Here is a 15111-nt window from a genome sequence, read left to right as displayed (position 1 = left end):
ATTAGTTATCCCGAGATAACAATTTTCCAATCAAACGACCCCAAAAAGGTTATGACACACCTCAACTTAAAAGGGGTCCTACTACCCCTGAACTAACTAAAAGTGAAATTTTTACCCCCTTGGTGCCTATGTGGAACATACGTGGACACCTCAGCGTGTTGTGCCATGTATGTGCCACATAGGCACTAAGGGAGTGAAAATTCCACTTTTAATTAGTTTAGGGGTAATAGGACCCCTTTTAAGTTGAGGTGTGTCATAGCCTTTTGGGTATAGTTCAGGGGGCTAATTAGGTATTATCTCTTTTAAATAAATATTAACAGTTAATTTAAAATAGAGAAAATAGAATACCTTTCTTTTTGGTTACAATAAATTATAGCTTCAAGTTCAATTAGGCACAATAAACGTGAGGCTATTGGGATTTATAAGTAGGCGATTTCCATGAATATTATTCACAATATTTTGAAATATATTTTTACTTTATTCTGAAATACTTATTTGGTCATAAATATTTTGAAATTTATTTTCATAATATTTGAATTTTCGAAAACACCTCAAGAGGTGCTTTCATTATTTTGAATTCACTTTTACACTTTTTAATTTATTTTTAGAAAAAAACTAACTTTTTTATTTTCATAAAACAACCCAACTTTTATGAAACTCTAATTTAAATATATAATATATATATATATATATATATATATATATATATATTCACTTTTTATATTTTTTAACTCCAAAAATACTCATTTTAAAATATTATGTCCAAACACAATTCCTACTGTATTTTTAACTTTAAAAATACTAAATAAAATGAATATATTTGAATTTTCATGATCAAACTATCCTTTTCAGTTGTGACGAATTCTTAAAACTTTAGTACTTGTGAAATATACTCATTCAATTACTTAAAATTTTCAAACAATAAATCTAATAAAGTTGGGTTGAGCATCATGAGGTCTAAGATTCAATCCTGAAGAGAGACAAACACCATTTGATTTCTTCGTACGTATTCTTGCCTTGGTGGACAGAATTACTTGGTACCTGTTGTTGGTGAGAGGTAGCAGGTATTTCATAAAATTAATTAAGGTGCACGAAGTTGGCCCAAACATGACGGCTATAAAAAAATTAAAAATTACACAAAGTCACAACTTAAGTATCACTTATTACACAAAATTCCAACCATCAAAACATATTACAAAAATCTCACTTTTTGTATTTCTCTCTATAAAAATACATATACATAGCTTTATCAATTTTGACTCACGGTTATTCACCTTAGAAGAAGGCTACAATCAAGGAGCGGTTATCATTTTTGAATCCAAATGTGTTTGAGTCCAACTGCTACTCAATGACATTCAATTTTAACTAAATCTCCTTTTAACATTCTGAATTTTTAAGATTTGAGGTTAAAATTTTTTTTTTTACTTAACTGAAAATTGCAGATTCCAAATGAACAAGTTGTTGCATGTTGTTCATTCAAAGATTTTTTCATAGTACTTGAGTGATTTTTTGGTTTTTTACTTTACCAAAATATAGTTTTGATATCTGAATTCTCCTTTTTTATTTTCAAATTCGACTATTTCAAGTACTAAATTAACTACATAGTACTTAGTAAATGGATGATTCTCCTTCTTTTAGTTTAGGATTAACTTAGTTAGAGCATAATGAACTAACAAATTGGGTTATTGGGTTTGTTCCCAGAGAATTTGATTATGAGGAACCTAATTTTCTTGAAAACAGATCAAAACATCGTAACGACCCTATTAAGATGCAAAAGCTCAACAACGTTGTTGTTGGAAAATCGAAAAAATAAATTGAAGAATCGTCAAAAAAAGCCAAAAAAGATGATACTGCACGACCACGTCTACCAAAGATAGTTCTGATTTTTCGATTTTAAATTTTATTTTTAATTTTGTTCTGGAATTTTTGTTTTTTTTTCCAATAATGTGAGGTTTTTAAAATTCTAATTACTTGGAGATGGTTGTTAGTTCTGCTGTAGATTTTGAATTTTTTCATCAAATTGATGTTTTTGTAGAAGTTGCCTGTGTAAATACAAAACAACTGTTTGTATATATTAGAGGAATATACATATGTGATGATGCATTTTTTTTGAACTACAATGATATATATAGTTCATATACATATGTGATGTCGGTGTGGTTATATATTAGTACGTATATATGTGTTGTAAACATACATTATTCATTACATGTTGTTGAATATATACATAAGTGGTTTTTGAATTATGTTTTGTTATGGGTGTTTGAGGCAATGGATATTACTATGTATATGTTAGACATATACATAAGTTTTCAGTCATTACCTATGTATATGTTAGACATATATATAAATTTTGATATGTTGTTTGATGTGTAATGAAATGCCTAGTTCATATACATCATATTTTTATGTATATGTTATTAATATACATAAGTAATTTTTATGTATTGACCATATACACTCAGCTATGATGGTTTTTTCATTTCCTTTAGGGTCTGAAATATAGAATAAAACATGTCCCTGTGCATTCGTTGCATTTCGACAGTTCTTGCAACTGTGATTTTGGATCTGATATAAAAAATTATCTTGGTGAAGAAGTTCAAAATCTTTTCCATCAAACAATTTTTGGTTCTTTTCTATACATGCCTCAGTGTAACTTTCACGGTCAGATTTTCAAATGCTTACTCATGCTGGAGATAAAGTACCCGGATGAAATACATGTTTATGTGCAGGGGACTATTCTCAAGTTTTTTATTCTTGAGTTTGCTATAATATCCGAACTTAAATGTATAGGGAACATTGAGAAACACCTATATACTGAATTATCAAAGTCTGTATTAATGGCGAAGTATTTCCCAGATGCAAAAAATTTCATTAAAAAGTTTATTTTTGTTCAGCGATTCAAGTTGGAAAACTTCGACAATAATAATGATGCTTTGAACATATCCATACTTTATTTTATTCATAATTTTGTGTATTCATAAATACGTGATGCAAGTATTAGCAGATTCGACTTTGTGATGGTTGAGGATGAAAGGTACGAACAATTTTCATGGGGAAAGTCTTTGTTTCAAAAGCTTATGTCAACATGGAGACAGGATTTCTTTGTTGAAAAACAGTTATACCAGATAGGGGGAATGCCTTATGTGCTGAATGTTTGGATGTATGAATATTGTTATGAGGTAGATAGTACGATAGCTGAGCGGATGGGAGATGTAATTTCAAGAATTTTTAACTGGAAAGTTGTTGGAATCAAGGTCAAGTACGAGAAGTTAATAAGGGGTATGTTCAACAAGGTAAGTATTTAGTAAATTATTTCGAGTTCATGTTTTTATTTTATTTTATTGACTTTAATGGACTCTTAAAGTTGCCATTTTTTATTGCTTAATAGATTGTATACAATAATCTACGACCTACTCGTAAAGAAGTGCATTGGTTTTGCTAATGATCTAGGACATTGAATTAAATGATCCTGAATCTGCATTCTCATGTGATACTTCTATAGATCATAGTGGTAAACGGCCTGCTGATGACATGCATACACGTTCGGACTCCGAGCTACAAGGTTTTAAGGATTTCAGTATTGTCCCACCTCCAAAAATTCTTAAAAAGATAGATCTGAGTACCGATACATCAGCATCACAACCTACGAAAAGGCGGAGGGTAGTTTGTTTTGATGTTAAAACTGTAGAGATGCAAAAATGTGAGAAAACACCACCATCTGTTTCAAGAGGATATATGTCAACAAGCAAAACACCAACTTCTATTTCAGATCGTGTTAACGCAGGAAATATATGTCCATCATCTCCCAGCAAGTCTATTCTTCAGGCCACTTTTGATGTCAAGTGGGACGAGACAAAGTTGTTTATCCAGTCTTATGAAAGTTTTTTCATAAGGTCGACATTATAAAATAAATTGTGAAAACACTCAGATGTTCTTTGTCTTTTTATCTTCAGGTTGACAAAAAATTTAACGATCTTCATTATTTAATTGCTAAACAACATGAATACTCAAATGTCAAAATTGATAAAACAACATACTGAAATCATACAAATGTTGACACACAACAAACACACCGATGAAAAGGTAAAGTAAATTGGATTTACGTTATATAATTAACGAATTTGTATTTGTATATGAACTATATCTGTTTCTTCATCATTTGTCTGATTTATCTTAAATATTGGGAAAAAAATAAGGTTCATATACATCACAACTTTTTGTATGTAGTTTTTGTTATAATTTCCTTTACAATGGCTCACCTTCAAATGCTAGTTTAACATACATACACATTTTTAAGTAGAATGACATTTCATATGTATATTATCGAATATACAGAAATTGTGTTATGTATATGAACAAGAATGCACTTCAACATGTGTTTTATACATAAAGTTTATCTAACTACATCATTTATGTATTTTCAAATCATATTTTTTTTATTTACATATATTCCATTTATTTGTTAATAGCCATTAATTCATATCACGTTCGATCTCCTGTAACCACTGTTTTTGTTATTTACATAGCATGGTGTAAAAGCAAATATTTGCGCAGAAAAGGGAGCATTTAATGTAAGTTCACAGTTGAAGCATTATAAGGTTAATTATGTCTTTTTTTTTGTTTAAATTGATGTTTTCAAAATTATACTTACATATCTATTTAACAAAATCAACAGAATCATGATGTCAAAGGTTCAGAAACGGGAGATTTACCATCACAAGAGTATGTTGATGAGATGAATATTGTCACAATCATGAAAGACAAAGAAAAAATGGTATTTTTTTCTAAATATGTTTTTTCTTATCTTAGATTGATCTTATCAAAATTATACTTACATATATATAATATTAATTTCAATAGGATCATGAAGTAGAGGGTTTTAAAATTGGAGAGGTACCATCACAAGACAATATTGAAGAAATGGATATCGTTACAATCATGAAAGACAAAGGAAAAAGGGTATTTTTTTTCTAAATAATAGGTTTACATAGATTGTTTCATATATGAATTTATCTTAAAATTTTTAAATTATTTTTTTTGATATATCTTGATTTTGATTTGTCGTGGATATTGACTAATGTGCCTGCTACTTCCATTATTATTACAAAGTGTATGTGATATGTATTATGTATATGAATATAATACACATAAGTAGTATATCTAAATGTGAACGTTATCATAATCCATGCAATGCTTATTTTCAACTTGTAGGTTGTCGACGACACTGATAAATCCTTAGGCAACGTATTTAGTGATGATATAATGGAGGATGCTTATTTTGATAGAACCACAGTCCTATAGATAAACAATCCGAAGTTACATATCTTATATTTTAAAATGGACCATTAAAATAATAAAGTGATTTAGCTTTGTATATGCTTTATGTTATCTCTACCAGGATTTTGAAGGGTGTAGTGTGGACATTGGAACTGTTAGCCTCCTAAGTCTACGTTTTAATAATGACAAACTAACAAGTGTATCTTTGCAGGATATTCAAGACTGAAGACTACTAATATTAAGGACATCAGGAATGGAAGGACATCAATTCACGATCCATGGCATCTAAGTAAAATCAATCACAAGTTCCGGGAATAGAAGGACATCAGAAATGGAAGGACATCAATTCACGATCCACGGTAAGGAATGAAAGGACATTAGAAATGGAAGAACATCAATTCACAATCCATGGTATCCAAGTAAATCAATCACAATGAGAACAAGTGGAAGGAGAATCTCAACCCCAAAAGTCACAAAACATCAGATCAATCACAAGCAAGTAAAAGAAAAAAAGGTCACAAACACATTTGGAAAGGCATCAATCTCTACGAGACCAAAAATAATAATAGATCACGGACATATCTGATATGGACATGAGTAAAAGTCATATATGGACATATCTGATATGGACATATCATACGACTACATTCCTCAATTAAGGAATCAAGTCAAATCCTTGATTAAGAAGAAATCTCTTGAGTTTCCTTATGAAGAGTAGTAACCGAAGACTATAAAAGAGGAAAACTGAAGATGGACACGGGTTACACAACTTCAAAAGAAGAATATCAAAGTGTCTCAATCTTAGTCTCACAAGGCTTTGTAACTTTTAGTTTATAATTATTATTTAAAGAGTAGGATCGAGTCAACTTTGTAACATAAACTAAAACTGTGTCACAAGATCTGAAGAACAAAATAATTTTTTAGAACTTATTTCTCACTAGTATACTCAAGCCCAACATTGAATGATTTAAGAAAACTTTGAAACCCAAGGGGACTGGAAGTAGGCACTACGTTGGAGTTTCGAACTAGGATAAATCTCAGTGTCTTTAATTTATGTTTGATTATTTATCTGCTTAACTATTTTAAATCTAATATGCTATGTAAAGTGTACTGATCTGCAGACAAGTCGATTGTGAAGAGTCAGTAGTCGACTCACAGAAAATTTTCAATTCACCCCCTCTTGAATTTCAACTGGTATCAGAATAGGTCTCACCAACAGTATTGCTTAACCATAAGTGAGCAAAGTTCAAATGGAAAATTACCAGATTCCTGGTGCTCTTCTTCAGGATAGTCACTGCTCCACAAGACTACATACTTTAATAGATAATATTACTCTTACTAGAAAACATGTTTAGAATTTTTGTCCAATCAAATAACTTCCAAGCCTTGGTTGTCATCAGGAAGGGTCTAAAGCCAATTCCATAACTCAAGGAAAAAGACAAAGAATCTAGCAGCACTGACATAGAGACCTTAAAAGTTTCGAGGTCACGAAAGAACAATAAGAGGTTATTCAAACTAATGCACGTGCTATAAGTTTGCTTTTTTGTGCAATTAGTGGAGAAGAATATGACAAGATATCAACTTGCAAAACTGCAAAAGAGATGCGGGATAAATTAGAGGTAACCTATGAAGGAACCAAAGTCAAAAAGTCAAAGATTGTTGTCATGGTCAATGAGTTGTTCAAAATGGAAGAAAATGAGAACATTGAAGTAATGTTTGCCAGATTCAGCAAGATCATATGTGAACTAAAATCACTGGGGATGATCTATCCACACAGCCTACAAGTGCAGAAGCTAGTCTGAAGTCTCCCACAAATTTGGAAAAATAAGGCTACTATTTTGGAAGATGGAGATCTTTACAATATGATATACGATGAACTACGAGGTAACCTCACTATGTATGAACACAAATTATATAAATAGGTACCATAAAGAAGAGAAGAAGAAACCAATAGCCTTCAATGTTGCTTCAATCGAAGAAGTGGACATACTAGAAGATGCTAATAGTGAAGGAAATGACTCTCATAAATTGTGGAGTAAGGAAAATTATGAGACAAAAAGAGCAAAGATTCCAAGGGGTAAAGAACAGAAATGATAATCGTTGTTATTACTGTGGAAGGCCTAGTCACTTTAAACAAAACTGTCCTGAGTTAAGAAGAAGATCGTCTAGAAAAAATCAAAATTTGAAGCATGGGATGATGAAGATAAAATTGAAGAAGAAGTAAAAGCCGTCAATATGTGCTTCATGGCAACAGGTGAATCTAGCGAGGTAAGAATACATGATTTTCACAACTGTAATATTCTTGAGTCTAACTTAGATTTGATAATTAAAGAGCTTCAAAAGGTTATAAATAAATATAAAAAATTTGCTCAAGAGAAGAAAAGTTGCGAAGCTCGATTTAAATGAAAACTTAAGGAGGAATAGAAAAGTCATTAAATAGAAATCGAAGCATGTCAAATTGAAATTGACTTGCTTCATGAAGAGCCTGATGATGCAAAAATAAAGCTAAATAGTATTAAGAAAAATCCTAATCACAGTTTTGTGAGAGCTAACTCTTTTCAAAACAAATCAAGTTCCTCATCAGAATCATTTAAATCAGCTAAGATCTCCTTTTCTTCTCAAGGACCTGTCTATTTTATATGTGGACAGAGAGGGCCTAAATTGTACAGCTACAAGCATAAGCCTAAAAGTGTGTGGGTTTGGAAGCCCAAAGGAAACACATCTAACATGCAAGGACCCAAGACCACTTAGGTACCTAAATAAAATTGATCTTTTTATGTTGCAGGAACAGGTCCGCAAGAACTATAAGAAAGAAACCTGGGTTATTGATAGTGGATGTTCCAGACACATAATCAAAAAGAAATAAAAATTTTCTATTCTAGAGAAAATAGATGGGAGATCAGTAAGGTTCGATAATAATGCTAGAGGCAATGTCATTGAAGTTGGCTCAGTAAAACTTAGCTCATCATGTAAATTCATGAAAGTATATCTAGCAGACGGCCTCTAATATAATCTGCTCAGCATCAGTCAGCTCTGTGATGCCGGATTCAGAGTACTTTTTAAAGCCAAAACTTGCTCAATCAAATACGATAAAAGAGACATCTCTTTCATCGGTGAATGCATTGATAATATTTATGTTTTAAATAGTCCCGATTTTACTACCTTAACTTGCCTCACTGTGCAAGCCAATAAACTTGGTTATGGCACAAGAAGCTCAGGCATACTAGCATGCATATCATTAAGAAGTTGTCTAGACTCAAATTGGTGAAAGGTCTGCCAAAACTCAAGTTTGAAAAGGATCACATATGTAATACCTGTCAATTGGGTAAGCAGACCCAGACATCATTCAAAGTCAAAGACTGTCTCCACTACCAAACCTCTTCAAATAATCCACATGGACCTGTTTGGCCCACTAAAACCGCAAGCATTGGGGGAAAGAGATATGTTTTTGTCATAGTTGATGATTATTCACGTTTTACTTGGGTAATGTTTCTTGCTCATAAACATGAGGCTTTAACAAATTTTGAGATTTTTGTAGAAAGGTACAAAGAGAAGTCGTACACCTCATTACATACGTTCACAATAATCACGGAGGAGAATTTGAAAATAAGACGTTTGAGAAGTATTGTTCTAAGAAAGATACTCTCAGAGCTTCTCTTTACCTCGGCCCTCTCAGCAAAATGGTGTAGTGTAGCTGTAGAATCGGTCTATCCAGGAAACTACCAGGACAATGTTGTTAGAACATAATCTCCTAGATCATTTCTGGGCAGAAGTAGTAAGCACCACATGTCCATCATTAATAGGTACCTGATATGACCTATCTTAAAGAAAATGCCTTATGAACTCTGGAGAGAAAAGAACTCCAACATTGGTTATTTCCACTCTTTTGGATGCAAATATTTTATTCACAACAATGGTAAGTATAGATTAGAAAAATTTGATCTATGAAGTGATGAAGGTATTTTTCTTGGGTACTCTCCCACCCATCGTGCCTATAGGGCCTTTAATAAAAGAACTTTATGTGTTGAGGAATCTATGCATATTGTATTTGATAAATCTAATCACTTCTTTATGAGTTTGAGTGTTGATGAAGAACAGGTAGGTAAACTGCGATCTGAATCTCTGATCCATCACAACACAAGTCGACTACACCCTCCCAAGAGTCGGCGCCTGAAGCAAAAAGAGTAAAGCCAAGTGTTCCAACAGAATAGAAGTACGATTCTAGTCATCCAAATAAACTCATCATCGGAAATCCATAGGATAGAGTGCAAATAAGAACATCATTGAGGAGACAAATAGTTTTCGCCCTGTTTCTTAAATTGAACCCAAGAAAACTAATAAGGCCTCAAAGATGACTCATGGGTTGAAGCTCTTAAGGAAGAACTAGACTATTTTGGACGTAATCAAGTTTGGACTCTAGTTGAAAGACCAAGAAAGTGCTCAGTAATTAGAACCAAATGGATCTACAGAAATAAATTAAATAAAGAAGGTAAAGTTATCAGAAATAAAGCCAAACTTATAGCTCAAGGCTACTCCCAGCAGGAAGGTATTGATTATGAAGAGACCTTTGCCCCCATGGCAATGTTAGAGTCAATACAAATTTTATTAGCTTTTGCAACATTCAACTGTTTTAAGTTATATCAAATAGATGTAAAAAGTGTTTTCTTGAATGGCTTTATTCATGAAGAAGTTTTTGTAAAACAACTCCCCGAATTTGAAGATTCATCATATCCAAATCATGTTTTTAAATTATCAAAAACACTCTATGGCCTCAAATAAGCTCCAAAAGCTTAGTATGAGAGACTGAGTACTTTTTTACTAAATAATAATTTTCAAAGGGGTAAAATTGATACAACTCTGTTCATACAAAAGCTTGATAAATCTTCTCATTGTGCAAATTTACGTTGATGATATCATTTTTGGCAGTTCTAACATCTCCATATGCGAGAATTTTGCTAATTTGATGCAAGGAGAATTCAAAATGAGTCTTATGGGTGAGCTCATATTCTTTCTGGGTTTATAAATCAAACAAACTCCCAAAGGCACTTCCATCAATCAAGCCAAGTACACGAAAGAACTCATCAAAAAGTTCAGTATAGAAAAAGAAAAGGCCTATGGAACACCAATGAGCCTATTTATAAGCATTGATTCATACTTTTCTGAAAAAGACATTGATGAAAAGATGTATCAGGGGATGATTAGATCCATACTCTACTTGACTACAAGTCAACCAGACATTATGTTCAGTGTGTGTAAATGTACCAGGTTCCAGTCGACTCTCAAGAAGTCTCATCTCACTGCCATCAAATGAGTCATCCGATATCTAATAGGAACTCAAGACTTTAGGCTATGGTATCCCTACTTATCACATTATGATTTAATTGGTTATTTAGATGCTGATTTTGCAGGAGATAAAAATGATAGAAAGAGCACTAGTGAGACATGTCAAATTCTTAGTGATGGTCTTATCTCATGGCATAAAAAAAAGTAAACTTCTATTGTTCTTTCAACCACTAAAGCTGAATACATAACTGTCGAAAGTTGTGGTACTCAAAGCTTATGGATCATGCATCAGTTTCTCGACTTTGACTTATTTTTTGAATTTGTTCCTATTATGTGTGATAACACCAGTGCTATTAGCTTATCTAAGCATACTTGATAACGCTCAACTTACACATTAATTTAGTTCAAGGCGGTCGTCGTCAATATATTTACCCAACTTTTGGAGTCGGGGTCGAATCCATAGGAATAATGTGAGTGACAATTAAACTAATTTGAAACTATAGCTACAAGTTGAATTCAAACAACTAGCACAAAAAGATAAAATGGGGGTTTTAGAGATTAGCAAATAATTTTTGGTCACCTTAGTTTCAGTTTGTAATCAAGAGTTTATGGAAAAACCAGAATTATGTTCACTAGGGATTTTTGTACTTGACAGATGCTACTAGTGGTTCAAGATTCTCATGGTAGGTAGGACAACAAGTTATCTTTATCATAGTTATGCTTAAATGTCTCTCGACCTACTTAAGCATTTAATTACCTAATCCTCTTGGACTTAGGAAATTTATATTCACTGCCCAGATTTTACCTCAGGTTAACCAACCTTGTTACAACGATGATTATTAAACGGAGTATTTCCAAGTCCCTATTGATAATTCACTTCCTACTATATTTGATTTCTTTCTCAAGCAAATCAAAGTAGGTTTTATCTATTGTTTGCAACCAACAGACGTTAATTAAAACCTCAAAATTATCAAGAAATCCTACCACCTTTTGAATCTTGAACACTTAGCACCTTATCAAGACCTAACCCTAGATCCCATAATTTAAGTTTAAGGAATTTAGTCGTTCATGACGTAATAATCGAAGAAACTAGATGAATTCATACTTTGAAATATAAACTTACCACAAGATGAATAGAAACTAGAGATTTTCCGATTAAATCACAAAGGAAATCCCAAAATAATGATTAAATTCTCTCCAAAGTAATTGTTTTTCAAGCCAAGAAGTTAGAGAGAGAAAATATCAAAGTATCTTGTCTCAAAACTCAAGGTTTGGAACTCTCCAAGAAAACCATAAACAAAGCTTTAAATAGTTTACCCTAAATAAGGAAACAAAATAAAAAAATTTCAGAAATCCCTCGGATTACGTGATGATATTTGTGATAGCCTATCAGGAGGCTGACGACTTATCACAAATGTTGTCAACTCCTTCTTCAGTTTGGGGTCTTCCTGCTTAAGGTTGACGACAATCTTGATGACTTATCATCTTCTTGAGACCTATCACAAAATGTCGTCAAGGCTCTGCTTCAGTTCTCCTGTGCTGCCTTAGGCTAGCGACATTCTTAACAGCTTATCAGACCCTTGACGACCTATCACAAAATGTCATCACAGCTTTCAACTTAGTCCAATTCTCTGTCTACTGCTGACGATGAAGCTTATAGCTTATCACTGGGCTGACAACTTATTACAAATGTCATAAGCCACACTTTTCTTCAAATTTCTTCAGATTTCAACTTCTTTGCTTCTATTCTTGTTGGTTCTCTATCGTATCAACTTCTCTGCAAAATCAAACATAAAACAATCAAAAACGATAAAAGTTGCTTAAGACTTTACAATTATTCTTAGTTAAAAGCCTCAAATATGTTAGCATCTGCTCACACATCAATACTGTGCATCATTCTAGGGCTAAACATATTGATATTAAGCATTATTTTATTTGAGATCATGTAGATAATGGTGATTTTACTCAAAAATTTGTTCACTCCAAAAATCAACTAGCAAATATTTTTACAAAACCTCTGCTAGAAGAAAGATTTTGTTCCTTTAGAAAAAGCTTGGTATTCTTAGCATTAGTGATTTTAAGCCTTATTTTGGACAGTATTTTGCCGCGACTTTTGTTAAATAAAAAATTATCACATACTTCCTAGCCATATAGGTTGTAAAACAACTTTATTTTTTTTACTTTTTGTAGTATCTCTATGTGTGGATTTCGTTGTCTGTATGTTGCCTGCGTGTTATTTCTTTTGCTTATGTCAAAGGGGGATAAAGCAAGAATAATAGAGTCGCCTACCTTTCAGGGGGAGCAGAGCAAGTCAGCTGATGTTACATGGAAGTCAACTAATACTTGTACAAGTCAGGGGGAGCAAGCGAAAAGACAAGAATGTCAACTGATGTTTTCTCTTATTCTGATGTTTACTCTTGTTTGTCATTATCAAAACGAGGTAGATTGTTATTCTCTCAAGTCTATGTTTTAATAATGACAAACTAACAAGTGTGTCTTTGCAGGATATTGAAGACTACTAATATTGGAAGGACATCAGGAATAGAAGGACATCAATTCACGATCCATGACATCCAAGTAAAATCAATCACAAAATCTAGGAATAGAAGAACATCAGGAATGGAAGGACACTAATTTAAGATCCACGATAAGGAATGGAAGGACATAAGAAATTGAAGGACATCAATTTGCGATCCATGGCATCCAAGTAAATCAATCATAATGAGAACTAGTGGAAGGAGATTCTCAGCCCTAAAAGTCATGAAAAATCAGATCAATCACGATCAAGTGAAAGAAGAAAAAGGTCACAAACATATTTAAAAAGGCATCAATTTTTATAAGACCAAAAGTAATAATAGATCACGGATATATCTGATATGGACGTGAGTAAAAGTCGTATATTAATATATTTGATATGGACATATCATATGGCTACATTCCTCAATTAAGGAATCAATTTAAATCCTTGATTGAGAAAAAATCTCTTGGATTTCCTTATGAAAAGTAGAAGTCGAAGACTATAAAAAAGAAAGACTGAAGATGGACACGGTTTATGAAACTTCAAAAGAAGAATATCAAAGTGTCTCAATCTTAGTCTCACAAGGCTTTGTAACTTTTAGTTTACAATTGTCATATAAAGAGTAAGATTGAGTCAACTTTGTAAATAACTGAAGCTGTGTCACAGATCTGAAGAGCAAAATAAGACTTCAAAACTTATTTCTCACTACTATACTCAAGTCCGACATTGAACGATCTAAGAAAACTTTAAAACCCAAGGGGACTGAAAGTAGGCACCACATTGGTGTTTCGAATCAGGATAAATCTCAGTTTCTTTACTTTATGTTTGATTATTTATCTCCTTTACTATTTAAAATTTAATTTGTCTTATGAAGTATACTGATTTGTAGGTGAGTCGACTATAAAGAGTCAGTAGTCGACTCACAATTTTTTTTTTAATTTAGCCCCTCTTGAATTTCAGAAACTGCCACATTAGATGCTCTTGTCGAAGTTGTGGTAAATCTGAAATCAGATTACGCTAATGTTGAAACATCAATTATCGTATATATTCATAAAGATCACCCGGTAAATACAAAAAGTTAATTTTTTTTCAATATATATGTCAAATTTTTTATACATGTCATCAAGTTTACTAACGCATTTAATCAAAACTAATACTATAGACATAATATTTAATATTAGGATGATTACCCAAGTACAATTCCAGAATCTGCTCAAGCCGAGTTAGACACAATAATAAAGTATCTAGCAGCACCTGTGGATGAACTTTTTATCGAAGTTGTTATTCTGATAGAAGAAACGGTCAACCAGCATTTCATATCAGATAGTCAAATTCCTCCAGATTTTTTTGATGCAGTTTTCGCAGCACATCAAGCTGCAAAAACCCCTGCTAAGAGGACTAGAACTAAATCTAAAGTATTTAAGTCACCTTACTTGACAGAGTTTGCTGTTGGTTCAAAATCCATTGAGGATGAAACCACAGAATTGAAACAAAAATTCACATTTGATGGTTTTATAATATCTGATGATATGTCGAGGGGTGTCATTGAGGAGTAGAAGTAGTGGACTGAGGAAGGTCTATTAAAGTTGCACGCAAAAAAATAAGTCTAATCATTATTAAACTGAATATTTTATGCCAATATGTATATGCTATTAATATTGTTTTATTACTAACAAAATTTAACATTTTATAGAAAAATGAAGGATGACCAATACAGAGCAAAAATAGCTGCTCTTAGGGTTCAAGAAATCAATTTTGTCATTGCTCATCCACGATGAAAAAAACTGGTTTTACTTGATATCTCAAACAAACGTATGTTGGAATGATGAGGTATTTTTTATACAGTTTAGTTAACAAGTATGTCATTTAAACACATATACCTAAACTCATTTTAATTACATATACAAAGATTAGCATACCAATTATGCAAATGTCTTACTGTTATGTCTGTGCTTTACCAGTATGTATATATTTGCCTGACTGAAAAGTTTATGTTTATCTGTTATTGACAGTTACCTATATATATGACA

The 15111-nt window shown here is 32.4% G+C and overlaps 1 protein-coding gene across 1 annotated transcript; it reads left to right on the top strand.

Annotated features, from left to right (window-relative positions):
* The first annotated feature begins 3020 nt into the window (after positions 1-3020).
* On the top strand, positions 3021-14637 carry LOC124899519. The gene is made up of 6 exons (XM_047414422.1): positions 3021-3296; positions 3454-3896; positions 6836-6989; positions 12821-12914; positions 14042-14145; positions 14263-14637. The coding sequence occupies exons 1-6, from the start codon at positions 3021-3023 to the stop codon at positions 14635-14637; spliced, it is 1446 nt and encodes a 481-aa protein (XP_047270378.1).
* Positions 14638-15111: the final 474 nt, after the last annotated feature.

The sequence above is a fragment of the Capsicum annuum genome, chromosome 6 (assembly GCF_002878395.1).
Source record: "Capsicum annuum cultivar UCD-10X-F1 chromosome 6, UCD10Xv1.1, whole genome shotgun sequence".
Classification (NCBI taxonomy): Eukaryota; Viridiplantae; Streptophyta; class Magnoliopsida; order Solanales; family Solanaceae; genus Capsicum; species Capsicum annuum.
The sequence above is the reverse complement of the archived record's forward strand: the minus strand, read 5'-3'. Positions and strand labels throughout refer to the sequence as shown.